The sequence below is a fragment of the Macrotis lagotis genome, chromosome X, assembly GCF_037893015.1.
Source record: "Macrotis lagotis isolate mMagLag1 chromosome X, bilby.v1.9.chrom.fasta, whole genome shotgun sequence".
Classification (NCBI taxonomy): Eukaryota; Metazoa; Chordata; class Mammalia; order Peramelemorphia; family Peramelidae; genus Macrotis; species Macrotis lagotis.
The window spans coordinates 622,096,781-622,113,554 of record NC_133666.1 but is presented as its reverse complement, the minus strand read 5'-3'; the positions used below and the strand labels follow the sequence as shown (position 1 = coordinate 622,113,554).

General features: G+C 42.6%; 1 protein-coding gene across 14 annotated transcripts in view; it reads right to left on the bottom strand.

Moving 5' to 3' along the window:
- Positions 1-16,774, bottom strand: part of SCRIB (scribble planar cell polarity protein) — a 72,740-nt gene that overhangs the window by 18,626 nt on the left and 37,340 nt on the right. For 13 of the 14 annotated variants that reach the window (XM_074203144.1, XM_074203148.1, XM_074203145.1 and 10 more), the window contains 11 exons: positions 14,560-14,880; positions 14,055-14,135; positions 13,530-13,763; positions 12,309-12,419; positions 11,732-11,908; positions 11,455-11,571; positions 10,952-11,140; positions 9,601-9,711; positions 7,791-7,877; positions 3,547-3,885; positions 2,981-3,040 (listed from right to left, as the gene is read on the bottom strand). In XM_074203144.1, the coding sequence (XP_074059245.1) occupies positions 2,981-3,040; positions 3,547-3,885; positions 7,791-7,877; positions 9,601-9,711; positions 10,952-11,140; positions 11,455-11,571; positions 11,732-11,908; positions 12,309-12,419; positions 13,530-13,763; positions 14,055-14,135; positions 14,560-14,880 (1,827 nt within the window). The remainder of the gene's footprint in view (positions 1-2,980; positions 3,041-3,546; positions 3,886-7,790; positions 7,878-9,600; positions 9,712-10,951; positions 11,141-11,454; positions 11,572-11,731; positions 11,909-12,308; positions 12,420-13,529; positions 13,764-14,054; positions 14,136-14,559; positions 14,881-16,774) is intronic. The other variant, XM_074203158.1, reaches the window with a different exon arrangement.

The window sequence follows — 16,774 nt, the reverse complement described above, 5'->3', positions numbered from 1 at the left end:
CTAAAATGAGAAAAAACTCAATGATATGTATTGTGCCTTTCAAAATTATGATCTTTTGACTCCTCTCCTTAACTCTCTTTTCCTCAATACTCAAATTTGTCAATTCTACCTCTCTTTAATGCTTCTTGAATCTATTTTGATCTTTCCTATTCCCACTGCCACCATCCTGGGTAAAAGTCCTCATTCCTATCTATTTGGTATTGCCTTCTAACGGCTCTTCCTGCTCTTCTTCATGTCCTTCCCCTCCTTTGCCCTTCTAATCCATCTACTACTGCTACCACTCATCTTTTTTTATGCATAGATATGATTGGAACATTTTCCTTCTTAACAATTTAACAAACATTTATTATTTAAATACCTAATATGTTTAAGAAACTGTGCTAAGCACTTGATATAAAAGGAAAAAGTAAAAAAATAAAAACCTATCCATCTCAAGGGATACTAAATATATTAAACTTTTCAATAGTTTCCAACTGCCTAATAAGTCCTGTCACTAAAAATGGAAGACATCAGGTAACTCAATCACTATCACTTTGACTACCATCTCCCCTTAGACTTCACTGGACCCTGAATCCAAGAGTCTTCAGGAGTGTCACTCAAACCACCAGAACTGCTTCCAATCCACCCTCCCAACTCAATTAGAGAGAAAAAATTATTGGGAAGGCCCTACCCTTCCTTATCTCTACCAGAACAACTGTTGACCAAGTGCCATCAACAGATAAACAATAGGAGATGTGGGAGTGGCAGCACTCCCCTTCTCCAATCCATTATAATCACCAAGGGTTTCCAGTCTGGCCCTTAGAGTCATCAAGCAACTCTTGTGGGAAAAAGGGACAATTATCTGTACCAACTGCCAATCAATTCACATGGCAAGGAAGTCAATTTATTTGAAGCAGAAAAGTACTCTGAGGAAGAGACAGGAGGAGGCAGCACGGGTTGCCTCAGGCTTCTTCTTTGGTCCTATTAGGCAAGTCAAATCACTATTGCACCTTGGCCACCATGTTCCCCTCTACTGCATATTTCCAATTTATTCTGTATAGAGGGTGTCCCATAAAAGTTTTAGTATAGTTAAAAATCTTGGGACATACTATCTTATCTGAACATAGTTGTTTGCATGGTGCCTCCCTCATTAGACTTGGAACTCTTTTTTTGTATCTCCAGCATTTAACAATTCCTGAAACACTACACATGCTTAATAAATGAGTGCTGGCTGAAGTACCTTGGCTTCCACGCATGTTAGCAGTCATCACACTGGGAAACAACCATTATGGAAATGCAGATGGCCAACTGTTCCTGCAGAAGCTATTGAAGACCCAGAAAGGGAAGTTTGTGCCACCAAAGTCTTGAGGGTTATCAATGGGTCAGTCATCAGAAACTGATAAGATTTGAGACACAGTCATTTGTTGCACCTCAAGGATCAGGGGCCTTTTCCTCTTGACTTGGAGCTGAAATCTTCCATGTGGATTGTCTCTCCATTAGAATGTGAGATCCCTGACAGTAGGGACTATCTTACTTTCCTATTTGTAACCCCAAGTCATGGTACACAATAAATGCTTCACTCATTCATGAAATCTTGTAACAAACTATTCTTTCTCCTGTTACTTTGTTGTACATTCTGTGCTGATGTCACCTCCTTGAAAATAACTTCCAGAGCTCATTTTCAGCTCCTTCTTTCCCCTGAGTTCGAGTCTCTCATCACAAACTGCCTGCTAGATATTCAAACTGAGTGTCCTCTAGGGAGAGAGGTTTAATTGTGGCATCTGTCACTTCTTCCCTCTCTGAGGTTTTCCTTGTCTATTCAATCTGGGGTTGGACTACAGGAACTGAGGTCCTTTCTAGCTCTAAATCTTGGATCCTTTTTGAAACCTGAAAATCCCTTCAAGGCTCAGCTCAAGTACCCTCATCTCCCATTTCCCTCAGCTGCTAGTCACCACATCCATCTTCCTGGTACTGTGTATTCTGTATATAGTCAGAATTTATTATTCTGCTAGTATCATGTAGGAAAAAGACTGTCTCCCCATGGGCATCTCAAGTTTGATGTGTTCAAAATGAAACTCAATACCTTCCTCCACTAAACCAGCCTTTACAAAACTTCTATTCTAGAAACACCACTATCCTTCCAGTTACTTGCAATGGTGTGATCCGTCTTCTCCTCATCCTTCCTATATCTAATCAGTTGCCAAACCTTGTTAATTCTGTCTCCATAATATTTTTTACAATTATTGTTCTATAGGCACTCAAAGCCACTACCCTAGTTTAGATCCTTAGAATAGCCTAATTGATCTCCCTGCTTCTAGTACCTCCTCCACCAACCCCGACTCACCACAAAACCGACTCTTCAGTGACCCCTCTGAAATAAGCCAGAATCCTCATCCTGACATTTAAAGACCTTCTCCATCAGGTGACCTGGCTGACCTTTCTAACCATTTCATACTGGTTCCTTTCACATGTTTTATGCCCCAGACAAACTGCCCAACTCAATATTCATTGAACTTGGCCATCCACCTGCCAAGTCTGTGCCTTTGCACAGACTATCCTGTGCTTAGAACGGCCTCTCTCTTCTCCTTCACTATTCACTGCTCAAGGACAGCTTTTAGGGAAAGGTATCCCTGGTATATTCAGGTTCTTAGTGCTCCTAACTACTTAAATTATCTTGTACTGACTTCTCTTTTGTTAATGTAGCATAGCTCACACATATGTTTTGACATGGTCAGTGTTTCACAGATGGTTGCAGAAATGACATCAAGACTATACTTTCTCAGGACCTCTGCTTGTCTTTGTCTCACTTCCTCCTGAATTGTGAGAGATTTCATGAAGGCAGGGTCCCTGCCTTACCTAATCTAGGGCTCTTGACTAAAGATAAGTTCAACTGACGGATCCTAGTTAGAAATAAAAAGATTTCCCTGCCAGGCTCTCTCCTACTACTAGTGACTGTCCAGTCTGACAGATTCTCCTTGTCTCAACCCTCACTGAAACTCACCTGTTGGCTACTGGGAGAGCGGGGGGTATCAAGAGGGTTTCCTATGGCCCCTGAAGAAACCTGGAATAGAAAAGGAGATCGTTTGTGAGGTAATGGAGGGGGAAAAAGAGAAGACAGTGGGATGGATACATAGATACAATCATAATTTCATCAGGCTCATTGGGAATATGTCTATGCATATATTATAAATGTATATGCATATATCAACATATGTTTATATGGTATGGAGTTAAAAGCTTAGGACAGAGAAAAGTATAAGAAGTTGGAGGAGGGGCGAAGGGTTGAGAGTAGGCTAAAGTGGGACAGAAAAGACTAAGTATCCTTTGTAAATGGTCTCATAGATAATATGAAAATAAATGAACAGGAGGAAGAAGATATTGTGAGAGCTCAGATGAGGGGACATGTTGAAAAGTCTTAGTTAAAGAGTTCCCGTTTCTCTCCTTTTTTAGGGCTGGAAATTTAGGGATCACAACTAATGCCTCTTACACTAACAATTAACCCCCAGTCCAATTCCCAGGTTAGTTTCCATGACACAGTTATTGGGGTAAGGGTAAAGTGCTGCTTGCCTTGGGGATGCAGAGGCTGGTCTTCAGTACCCCTCCCTGGCCATATCCCAGGGGAGGGCCCCCTAGGCATGATGTTCCCCGGTTGGCCAGCACAAAAGGGTTCTCCCCAAATGGAATTGACTTGGAATCCACCAGGCTCTCCCCCTCCCCCAAGGGCTCTTCAGGACTTCTTGGAGAGGCACCCATACATGGGGTAAACCCAGTGGGGCCCTTGCTAGGCTGGGTCAAGGCTGAGATCTCTGAGCTGCCCTCAGCTCTGTGCAGGCCTGTTGGGGCTCTGTCCATCGCGCTGAACTTGGGCTCCCAAAGATTGTCACGCAGGAGAGAGGAAAACTGGAGCTTCACATGAGAGAGAGAGAGAGAGATGGAAGACAGACCAACAGAGGATACACAGAAAAGGAGAGCAAGTGAGGAAGGGAGATGGAAGAAGAGATGAGGAAAGATGATGGATACAATATAATACAGTACAAAACAATGGTCCCTTCCCCTGGTATCAATCCCGATTCAGCCACCCACATATGTTCAGGTCATCAAGAGATGATTTGGAAAGGCCGTGGCAAACTTCCAACGTTTTTGAAGATTAGAGACATCCCTAAAATCCTCTCAACTAGACCCTGGAATGCAATGATGTATCAAAATTCTATTTACATCTGTTTATTGGTACAACCTCCATGACTACTATTTGTAATATGATTTCTTTTCTTAATCTTCCCTTATTCTCATTCTCTTGTCCTTTTCTCAATCTTCTTTGGCCCTATTAGGTCTTGAATGATGACAACCAATCAGACTTGCACTTTGGGCTATCTGAGACAGAAGGGAAATTAATATTAGCATTCCTATTTCTAGCCCTTGCTGAAACTGGCCACCTAGCTAATCACTACATTCTTACCATACATCCTCATGGCACAGTCACCAAATTGGAATCTGTAAAGGCCATTCAAAACCAACCCCTACCTGAACAAGAATTCACTCTACCACAGATTTAAGTCTACAATGATTCTTTAAGATTTTCTTCTGAGTAGTGTCTGGTGAGCTCAAAGTTCAGAAGCCAAGAGTTTGAATAGCTTCTTCCCAAACACATCCCACTTTATATTTGGCTCATAATGCTTCTCTGTCCCCATGTACAGCTTCCAGAGCTCTCGGTGAGTCTGTTCTGTTAGAGCAATGCTGTACTCCCCACCAGAGTTGAGAATTGCAACCATACCTAAGATTGTCCTTGAACACCCATCTCTGGAAGACCTTCTCAACTAATCACAGTTCTCCATCCAACAAGCAAGTTTTATAAACAACATCTCTTTTATGTTACTACCTTTGGAGGCTGTGAGCCTTTACTGTAACAGTTGACTTAAAATATCACACAAATAACAATGGGTCATGAAAAAAACTTTTCTATGACTGCAAATGTACATTCATTAAAAAAAAAAAAAGTCCAAAAATGTCTGGCTATGTCCTGGACAATTGTATGGCATTCTGGCACCAAGCATCATCTCCATTGGTAGGCTGGCTGGCTAGGTGCCAAGCTTCCTGAACAGAGTATGTTTTGTCAAAACATATTACCCATTTTCATCAAGCTTTCCCCAATTTCACCCTTGAATTCCTTTAAAACTTTCCAATGCCAGTCCAGGAGAATTTTCTGAAATCTAATGCATTAATTAGGTCTAGAATATCTTGCATATTACCATTGCTTGCTCTATTATTGTGGACTCAGTTGTCCTCCTAAAAGGCAGTTTAGAAACAGGGCTCTCCTTGATACCTTCCCTCAGTAAAAATCAGGGCACAGATTTGTTTTGAGCCTGTTGCATGAAACCTCTTTTCCCATTCATAGGCCCACCTAGGGCAGTACTACCAAAAGGTCTGTTTAAAATCTTTTTGATGGCTTCTTCCTTTTGATAACCTTATTAGTGAACCCACTTTCTGATGGCTTTGGGGCTCTTGCAAGATTTTCCTCAAAACCTTTGTGTTATTAAACCAGGAAACATGGAAAAAGGGATAAGCAGGATAAAGGGCAGGGAAGAGAAAGTAATGGGAGCAAGTGATCAAAGGGAAAGAAGGAATGAGTTTCAGAAAGGAGTTAAGGGAAAGTGGTAAAAGATCAGGAAAAGGAGAGAGGAAGGTGGAAAAGAATGGGAAATGTATAGGATCAGGGAGAGTGATGAGAATGGGTTAGTACCAAAATTAAACCACTAGTTTCTTTGGTTCTAAAAGGCATCAGAACCTTGCACTTGTCCTCTGAACCCTTCCCGTCTATCCCTCTTCCCTTCATGCATCTTCTTTTACAGCCCACTTTTAAAATGACCTCCTTCCATACACCCTATTGTGCAGGTACTCACCAAATCCTCCCCCAAACTAAGTCTCAACAGAGCCCCCCAACATAGCTGTAGTCTCCTCACCTTCTCTGGAGAACACTGGTCTCCAGAACTAGAGCTGCCCTGGGCTACACCCCTTTCACAGCCCTTCAACATTCCTGAGGGTCCTGGGCTTCCCAGCTGCTGGCCTGCCCTTGGTCACACCCACCCAGTAGATTATTTTTATCTGCTGGGGGGAAGGGAAAGGAAAAAAAAATGAGGGAACAGAGCTGTGGGAGAGACCCTATATGAAAGGGGAGGTCTTGAAAACTGACAGAATGATTTATGGACAAGGTCACATTTGGGATAATGGGAGACTTTGGTAAAACTCTCATAACATTTAATACCAATGACCCTTCTCTTTCCTGAAACTTTTCTTCTTTGACCTCTATAATAGTGTTCTGTTTTGGTTTTCTCTGATCTTCCTGACTCCTCTTCTTCTGATACATCTTTCTTCTCCCAACCTCTAGGTCAGGGAAAGACCAATGGTCACGGTCTAAGAGTTTCTAACTCTCTGTTTTTCTCTCACCTTTAACCTTAAGTACGCAATTCATCATTTTACATCTTTGACTCTGCCAGGGCCACTGCAGAGTTTGATTGCTCTCACACATCTAGTTCACAAATTTTTTTCCTGAAAAAACAGAAGTTGCCATTTCTGTTATTAATATATGCTAAACTGAAAATATCAAGGTCATCTGGACTAACAGGAGTTCTCTTTGATTTCTTGGTAGGATCATAGGTTTAGAGATTAAAGGGACCTTAAAAGTTATCTAGTTGGGGGCAGCTAGGTGGCACAGTGGATAGATATCAGTCCTGGAGTCAGGTGGAGCTGAGTTCAAATCTCGCCTCAGACACTTAATAATTATGTAGCTGTGTGACCTTGGACAAATCACTTAACCCCATTGCCTTGTAAAAACAAAACCAAGTTATCTAGTCTAAAATTCCTCATTTTATAGAGGAGAAAACTGCAGTCCACAACAGTCAAGGGACCTGCTCATGGCCACATGGTTTTAGTGCAGGACAGTCAGGAATCAGTTAAGTCCAGAAGGTGTTCTTTTATACCACTCTGGAAGTCACCAAGGCCTCCATAGCATTTCTAGCATTCATTCCTTCACAATCCATCTCTCTACCAAGTTTAAGGAACCTCCAGGGAAAGGACTCTGTTTTAACTCACCTGGCATGTACCTGTCTGTTCCAATGCTCTACATACTACAGATATTTATCACAAGTATATAATTTCTGTATCCTTAGTAAATCTCTATCAGCACCTCTAATCCAGGTCATGGCACTAGCCTACTAACTGGCTCCTACCTCCAGTCAACCTCCTTCCTAATCCAATGTAAAATATTATTTTTACTGAATAATGTCCAGTAAAAGAATCTACAATCAATCAGCTAATACTTTCTATATGCCCAGAATTTTACTGGGTTCCCTACTGCTTATCATTCATCAAATATCAATCCTTCCTCATGTTGGCATCTAAAGCTATTGGCAATATGGGTCCAGTCTACCTCAGAAAATCCTTCCTACTTCTAGCCATTCTATATTCTATTGATCCTTTAAGGCTCAACTCAAAAGCCTTCTCTAATTACTTGTTCTAAACTCTTTGTAGATCCCCAGCACTCTGACATTATCCATCCCCTCTTCCTATTTATGCTCATACAGTTCAATATAGAATTCAGGGAGAGAGAAAGATGGAGAAAGGGAGGGAAGAGGAAGAGGAAAGAAAAAAAATGAGACAAAGACAGGAAGGAAGGGAAAAGGAAGAGGAGGGAGGAAAAGAGAGAGGGAAGAGGAAGGATGGGGGCAAGAGAGAGAAAAGAGAGGAGAGAGGAAAAAAGAGAGGGGATGGCAGGGGCAGGAAGGGGGGAGACCACAAAAGTGCTAGCAATCACTCACCCTGGAATTGATCCTCTGGATACTACTGCTCCCAGGCAAAGCAGCCAGGGTTCGGTAATCCAGCCTCAGGGGTTCTGGACTAAGGGTCTGCAAGAAAATATGCCTGTGAGAAGGTGCATGTGTCTATATGAGAAGGAACAAGTAAAACTGATTATCATGAGGGGCAGCTAGGTGGCGCAGTGGATAAAGCACTGGCCCTGGAGTCAGGAGTACCTGGGTTCAAATCCGGTCTCAGACACTCAATAATTACCTAGCTGTGTGGCCTTGGGCAAGTCACTTAACCCCATTGCCTAGCAAAAACCTAAAAAAAAAAAAAAAAACCAAAACCAAAAACCAAAAACAAAACTGATAATCATGGTAAGAAGCTTAGAAACCTTGCAATCCAAAGAATAAGGTAGAGGGGATCCTTGGGTCCATGTACTTCCACAGAAGAGCTTCTCCTTGAAAGCAGAAGCTATATTATTGTCTTTATATGCCCAGATTGAGTATAATAGTTTACTTGTAAGGGGTGATTAGCAAATGTTTGCTGAATTTAATTGAAAAGACTTGATGGTGGTGAGGGAATAGGCATGACTGTTCTCTTCAAGTATTTAATGAACTACCATATCAAAGAGAGGTCAGAACTTCTCTGTTTGCCTTCAGAAGAATTAGGAAAAATAAAAAGTTCTATAGAGTTCAACTGTACTTCCTAACAATTAGAGTTATACAAAATTGGAATCAAGGCTTTCTTGTAGGTTAATTCTTCCATCAGTAATGAGGTCAAGGGAATTCCTTTTAGGTAATAATTCAATGCTCTATCTTCTAGAGTCTTTTCCAACTATGAAATTCTGTTGTTTAGAGATCTTTCTAAAATATATATAGGTTTGGAAGACAATATTCATGAGTGTATGACTATATGAATGGTGAGGTCCAAGAAGAGGTTAGAAATACTAGGAAGTCTTAGAGAGAATTGGCATTAATCTTTGGTCAAGGGTTAGTTGATGTTTGCAAGAGAGGAGATATGTGAATGAATCTACTGAGAAAAAAAGTTGAAAGTAAGTTCTCAGATGGAAAGACAGTGGACAAACAAGCATGAGGAATCATGGCATAGACCCAAAAACTCAACCCAAAAAGACTTGAGGAATCTCACTCTCAGCTCACATTCTCTCACTCCTTCTCTCTCTATAAACACATACACACCTATTTCCTCTTCCTCAAAGGCTTCCAAGGCCACTTTCTGTTGTTGTCTATTTCCTACCTATAGGCTCCTGTACCAATCCATGGCCATAGGATTTAGGCAGGAAGAGAGTGAGAACAGGAGAGAAGGTAGACATATTAGAGGTCAGAGGTAAGGACAGAGTCTACAACAGCCATTCCTTGTCATCTACAGATTTTGTGTGTGTGTGTGTGTGTGTGTGTGTGTGTGTGTGTGTGTGTGTGTTTCTGAAAGATAGACAGACATAAACTAGAAGTCAAGGGACAGGAACCAAGTTTGCTATTAAGTGGCTCAGCATGCCCCAAATTAGCACAGATCATTTAAGCCAATACAATAGGAAGACTGAGGGAGAGGGTAATAGAAGGGTAGGGAGGAAAGTGGAGAAGTTTTCTTCCCAAATAACTTTGAAAATTTTGCCTGAATAAAATAAATTCATCATTGATTCCAAGTTTACTTTTTTGAGAGACTATCTCCTGAAAGCAGCCACATGGATAACAACCGAACTCTGACCCAATGCTCACAGCAGGAAACCTCTTCACTTAAGTCAGTCAGTGGGAGAATGTGGGCCACACAACGGAACGATCCTGGGGTAGCTTGACTACAGGGTACACTGACCTTGTCCAGATCTTCAGGACTCACATCTCGGTCGATGGATGAGATACTTTCCAGGCTGTTTTTGCGCCCAATTCCAGCAGCAAAGGGGTTGGCAATGACCCCTGGGGACATCTGGAGGAGGACAAAGTAAAGGAGGACTTTGTAGGAAGAAAGTAAAGGAGGACCTAGCTCTAGAAAGGGAGTTTGGTTTGTGACTGATCTCAGCTCAAGATAGATGATATTGCAGAGATGTATTACTCTTAAGTGTATAAACTTTGAGGAAGATTCCCTTGTGTACCCAGCTAAATTTGAAACCTTAAAATGTTCAACTCCAAGAAAATAACAAAAGCAAAAACTCACTTCTATAGCACTATTAGATTAACAAAGCACTTTCCCTGAGAATACTCTCAGAGGTAGGTAATTCAAGTATTATCCCTATTTAGTATATCATAGGTTTAGTAACTTGCCTAAGATCATGAAACAGATACACATTTCCCCAGAATTCAAACTTTGGACTCTCCTGATTACTTTGTACATTTAAAAACCTAACTCTGAAAAGGGGCCCACAGACTTCCCCAAACTGCACAAGGTGTCTTGAGACAACCAAGGTTAGGAAGCTTTGTTGTGGCCCTACCCTTTGATTTTATAGAGGAAGAAACTGAGACCCATCCAGTTTCAGGTTACCAAAAATACTATGGCAGAACCTCCCTAAATAAACTTCCTGACCATGATACCTCCTGGCTCAACCATCAGGGAGAACTCCCTCTCCTATAAGATAAAATATAAGCTCCTAGGTTTGGCACTTAAAAGTCCTTCACAATATGGCTTTGGTCTACCTTTTTAGAAAGTACCCTCTATTTCAGCCAAACTGGCACATTCTAATATCAGGGATCAATGGAAGTCTAACATTTGTGCGAGTGAACTGGAATCTGAATTACTGAGTGGGTAAGCACCAGGGCTACCAATTAAAAGTGCAGAATACAGTATGTAGAGGAAGGGACCCTGGACCTGTGCTTATCTCATAAGCAAGTTGGGGATTTTGAGGACTGTTTGGAAGCTTAGGTCACTAAGTAGATATCTGCCAGAGCTATTCTTTGCCGTTTTCAGATGAAAGATGGAGACTCCTCAAAGAGGTTACAAGACCTCATTATATCACTTAGTCAGGTCCTCTCTAAGATTAAGGAGTTGATTCTTCATCTTACCATCTTTCGTCATTTTTCTCTCCTAACTACCCTTTTAGGCCCTCCAGGTGGTGTCACACTGCTAAAAACTGCAGGCAGGGACTTTGCATTTATACTCATAGCTCAAGGGACAACTCAGCACACAGTTTTATAAAAATCCTCCCTCCCACATCACTGGTTGGGTGACTGACCTCAAGAGCAGCAGCAGCGACAGGGTCAAAGCCATCACAGACAAGTACTGTGAGGGTATCTCCAACACCACGAAGTAGCTGCACTGCTTCAGTGTGTGTCAGACCCAACAGGCTCTGCTGATTCACTTCGAGGAGGCGCATCCCCACCCGAAGACGGCCATCTCGCCCAGCAGCACCAGCTGGGCTCACCTAGAGGACAAAAGGAATGTGAAAGGTGAAAATGGAAGTGGAGATATCAGGAAGTCAAAGGGAAAACAAAGCAGACTGCCAAGTGTGCATGTCAGTGTTACAGCACATGACACCGGGAGCACAGGGTAGGTAATAGTATCAGTGTAAGAAGAGGTTCTTGGGGGGTGAAAGAGGACTCAGTAGATATGGTTGAGGGGGAAGGGAACCTTCCTCCAGGCTCTGGTGGGGAAAAGCAAGATAAGAAAAACCTCTAGGATTTTGGAGATGTTGTCTTGTTTTGGTGAAAAAACCCTCTAGATTCCAGAAGCTCTCACCTTGGAGATGAAGACACCTTCATCGGTGGGGTCAAAGGGGTTCCCAGCATGACCTTTGGCCCCACCTCGTATGCTGATTCCCAGCTTCTCCCCAGGGGCCTTTTCAATGCAGATTTCCTAAAGGCATCGGGGTGAGAAAAATGGAGCAACCAAAGAAGTCATCTTAAGATAATTCCTATACTACCACATCTGTCCAATTCCAACAAAATCTCCCTTTTGCCCTCAAACTCAGCCCTCTTCCCTTAGTCCATTATAGCATGGTTTGGAGATGGATTACCTTCATGCCTGGTGGAGGAGGATCCCTTCGCACCAGCAGACACAACTCGGGAGTAGGGCTGAGTAGAGCATTCACAGCCTCCTGGTGAGTAGCCCCCCTAACATCTTGCCCATTCACTGCCAGAATTCGGTCACCCACACGCAGCCCACTTCGAGCAGCCAATCCCCGAGGAAGCACCTGGCAGAAACATAACAATAGAAGTACAAGGCAGTACAGGAAGTCCAATGGAATAGGGCAGCCAGATAAAATTGGATGACAGAAACTAGGAAGGAAAAGATACTTGCAGAGGTCAGGCCGAATGGACCATCAAATGGCATGTGCTGGTTTTTTGGATTTTCTAGCTTTATTTGCTAGACATTCCATCTCCTCAGGAATTACAGTCAAGACATCCGTCAACCCAGGCAGTACAACTTTATTCATAGCACATATACCCACCATTTGCAAACTCTATCTTCTTGTTATACTGACAAGCTTGCATGGGGCTGGATGGGGTATTCCTGACAGGGAATGGGAGGGGGTGAGATATAACCCCACTCCCAGAGATACAACTTGCTCCCTTTTCCCCCAGTCCCACTACCTTAGAGATGAACACACCGGGCTCCTGGATTCCAAATGGGTGGCTGGAATGATCAGAGCCTCCAACAATACTCAGTCCCAGAGGCCCACCAGCCTTCACCAGGCAGATCTCCTGGAGATATTGAAGGAGCAATGAAGAAGTTGTGATAGAGTAGCTACAGAAGATTGTGGCTATTGGGTCTCAATTGGGGAATTGTCTTTGAGAAAATAACACAAAGGATTAGGTAGGGTTCGAGTACTTAATTGAAGCTTATATCTTTGTAGTATTTTTATAGAAACAAAGTGTTAAAGATTATTGAATTTGTGAATTCTCTGGATAGAGAACAAGCAAAACTTAAATCTGGCAGAGACTGCCCAATGAAATCTCCCAGGATATAGATGATAGTAAGCTCTTCTAAGTGAAAATGTTAACCCAATGGAGATAGACATCAATATAAACTTTTGAAGTTAGATGGAATAGTAAAAGAGTGGCAAGGAAATCTTAATTTGGCCCAAAGCAGGGTAAGGTATTTGTAGATTATCAACTACTTTTTTCATCTCCACTGAATCTCTTTCCCAGTCAAACTCTTGGAAGACCAGAAGTTTTCTTGGTTAAGATCTTTTTTTGTTGGTTTTTTTTTGGCAGAGCTATGGGGTTAAGTGACTAGCCCAAAGTCACACAGCTAGGTAATTATTAGTGTCTCAGGTGGGATTTGAACTCAGGTCCTCCTGATTCAGGGCCAGTGCTCTATCCATTGTACCATCTAGCTGTCCCAAATATTTGGGGTTAGGAGGTTTTTTTGTTTGTTTTTTTGCAAGGCAATGGGATTAGGTGACTTGCTCAAGATAATTAATAATATTCAAAAACTTTAAATAAATTCTCAGATCACTGTGTATTAATAAAACACAGCAAGGGATATATAACATCTTTGCACTGGGTGGGGATATAAGGACAAAAATAACCTCCCCACACTTTTGTCAAGAGATAAAATCCTGGTCTAAAGGGTATTTAATAGGGATGAACCTAGGTGGTTTAAAAATAAAAATTCTTAAGATAGAGAGGAAGGAATAAAGGACTTCCTTAGTGGAGTAGGATAAGGGGAAACATTAGTTGGGGAAGAAGAAAATAGAAAATCAGAGAGAGAGAAGAGAGAAGAGAGAAGAGAGAAGAGAGAGAGAGAGAATGTGTGTAAGCAGGTAGAGACTGAGCAACAAAGAAGGTGGAAGGTTGGGGGGTCCTCACCTCCACAGGATATGGTCCTTCTATAGTGGTGGCCATGCGGCTAGGAGGGGGCCCAGGTTCCCCAACTGCCATAGGAGTGACAGGGCTGGGGGGTTGAGGGGAGCTGAGTGGTGGGGCAGGGGTGAGAGGCCCATCAGCCTCTCGTTCCAGCAGCAGCGTGATGGTGGGGGAGGCAGCAGTAAGCAGTGCGACTGCCTGGTCATGCCTGGCCTCTGTCATGTCTACCCCATTGATCTGGAAGAATTGCCCCCAGAAACAGAGATCAGGGACCAGAGAAGCAAGACAGCTGTCCCTGAACCCCCATCCCTAAGGGCCAGAACAGACAGAAGCAGCACTGAAGAGACAGTCCCAGGTCTTACCACCCTGGTCAGCCACAAAGGCTCCAACAGACCTCCCCCCTCAAACTGGGCTGGTTCAGCCCTTTAATGCAATTACACCCCACAGCAGAGAGAGAAAGAAAGATTATACAAGAGCTCATGTGCAAGTTTTGAGGGAACAAGTGACCCCTGGGAGTTGACCACTCACTGAGATTACTCGGTCCCCAACCTGCAATGTGCCTGCCCGGTGGGCAGCCCCACCTTCAGCAATCCTTGAGATGAAGATTCCCTGGGCAGAGGATAGAACAGTTAGCTCCTGCTCTATACCCCTCATACCCTCCTTTCACACAACTGCACACTCATAAGAAACTTCAGAGGCCATCTTTATCCTTACCTTTACTTACTCAGATTCATTTCAGCCCCTCCTTTCCCTTTCTGCCTCCCCAGCAGACTACCCCAAGTAAGAGCTTCTCTTAAATCATGGTCCGAAAATACCCCTGGGGGTGGATGGGGAGTAGGAGATCCAATTTCACTAGGGCTATTCCCAGCTCCTGAGTCAGGAATCAGAATATAGGAAAAGTGACTATCCTATTCTCAGCCTCTTCCTCTTTTCTCATCACCTTACCACACCCTTAAATATAAACTTGATCTTTCACTCTCAACCCAATCTTCCATCTCATCTCATTTCTTCAACCTGCCTTCTATCTCCTTACCCCATCTCCTACTCGATAGGGTGTGGAGCCTTTGCCACCAGCAATGCTGAAACCAAGACCTCTTTCACTTCTGACCAGAAAGGTAGTATGCCTTTGTCGAGGAGGGCCAGGGGGGCTGGAAGGTTCAGGCAGACGAAGGGTACTCCCCCGCCTTTCCCGGGGACTGTAGTCATCCTCAGGACGCAAAGGAGTGACTGTGATCGCATTCTCAGGCTCCACCATACGTTCCCGCCAGACTCTCATCAATACTGCTCCTCCTGCACCCCGAAGTGCCTCAACTGCCTCATGATGCTCAGCCCCCTGTAGGGTCACACCATTCACCTGTAGGAGGAAAGTCAAAAGGAAAGTCAAAGAAAACCAGACAACACCCATATCACTCTATTGAAAATTTTCAATCTTTACATTTGTCTTTCACTCTTACCATCCTATTGAAACTATATTCTCAAAAATTTTTTTCCCTTCTCTTCCTGACTCACAACGAACTGCCTCCAAGGTCACGGTTCAACAGTTGACCAGCTGTGAGCCTAGTATCATGTATACTGTATGCTCTAAGGGCTTTTAAGAAAATCTCCTGTATTCAGCAGCCCATTGGACCCAGAGAACTAGATCTATTTCTGTGTTTCAACTGATGTCTTTCTGTCCCTAGTCTTTTTAAACAATGTACAGAATAAACCTTTTACTGATTTGTATTCTCAAATGTAATAGAGGGGTTTTCTTGCCCCAACACACAAAAGTGAAAAAAAGATCTTCCCCAACTAGCAGTTGGGGAGAGCAAGGCCTATTAAGAAGGCCGAGCTAGGCCTTGAAGGAAATCAGGGATGTTTAGAGAAGAAAGGAAGCAAGGGAATATGGCTAGGGCATTTTTATATGGTAATTAAAGAGGAACAAAGATTAGCCAGTCTAGGATAATTGGTTGATAATTTCCTCTTTATTCCCATATGTGTGTGTGCGTGTGTGTGTGTGTGTGTGTGTGTGTGTGTTTCAAACATGCTCTCCTCTACTTTTCTCCCTAGAAACCACCTTTGATCTTTGTCACTGCCATGAAGATGACTTCCAAATGTTTTATCTCCAGCTGACTTCTGCCTGTAGGCATTTTTCACTGACTAGAGGACACAACTACTTTAATGTAGTAGCTCAAATTCAGTGTCTAAAACTGTGCTCATGATTGTTCCCACACCCCGCAATAGGAAATGGCAACCTGAACAAACATTCATTAACTGTACCAAAGACTTAAAAAGAGTTATGTGCCAGGGAGATAAAAAAAAAAGACAGTCCTTGTGTGTCCTTTTGATGTTCATGGTTCACAAGATAATATCTGTGCACAAAAAACTAATAGAAAATGAAACCTATAGAAATGCATAAGAAAGGTAGGAAACTAAACATCCATGGAAAGTCAAGGGGAGGTATTATGGTGATTGGAGGGGGGGGAGGCTGTAGGGAAGGGAAAGAAGAAAGAAAATTCCTGAGACATTTCAAGGATAGAATCAATAGGACTTAATAATTGTATGTAGGAAGTAAAATCTCTCTCTCTCTCTCTCTCTCTCTCTCTCTCTCTCTCTCTGATCTCTCTAGAGCTCCTGGTCAAGCTAAGACAAGAAGCATTTCTAGGCTCCTACTACATTATCAGGCACTATGCTAATTTCTTAACATCTGAGATTACTTCTTTGTTCCACCAGAACCATACAATTCAATAGGCCCAAACTGAAATTATCTTTCCCCCCATACCTGCCACTCCTCCCAAAAATGCAATTATCTTTGATTCTTTCTTTGCTTCTCCAAAATTCAGTTAAAAATTCCTATAGTTTTACTGCCTAGATTTCTTATATCCATCACTGCCTCTAAAGTCACCACTTCAGGCATGTCACTTCCCTGATCAAAACCATTAGTGCCTCTTGATGTCCTTTAGGATAAAATACAAAATTCATTAGTCAAGTACTGGTCTCCTGCAACTATCTTTCCCATTTCATCTTGCTCACAGTCTTATTTCCTGACAAACTGGACATTATGTCCTCATCTCAGCTTTCCTTCTCCCATTTTCACAAAATCTCCACTACAACTCTGCTAGCTGAAATTCTCTCCTTCCTTCAAGGCCCACCTCAGGACTCACTACTTGGGTTCCATTACTACAAAATTCAATAACATTTATTATATGCCTACTAGGTGACAACTTTTTTTTAATAGACAGCTAGGTGGCACAATGAATAGAATGTAGGTC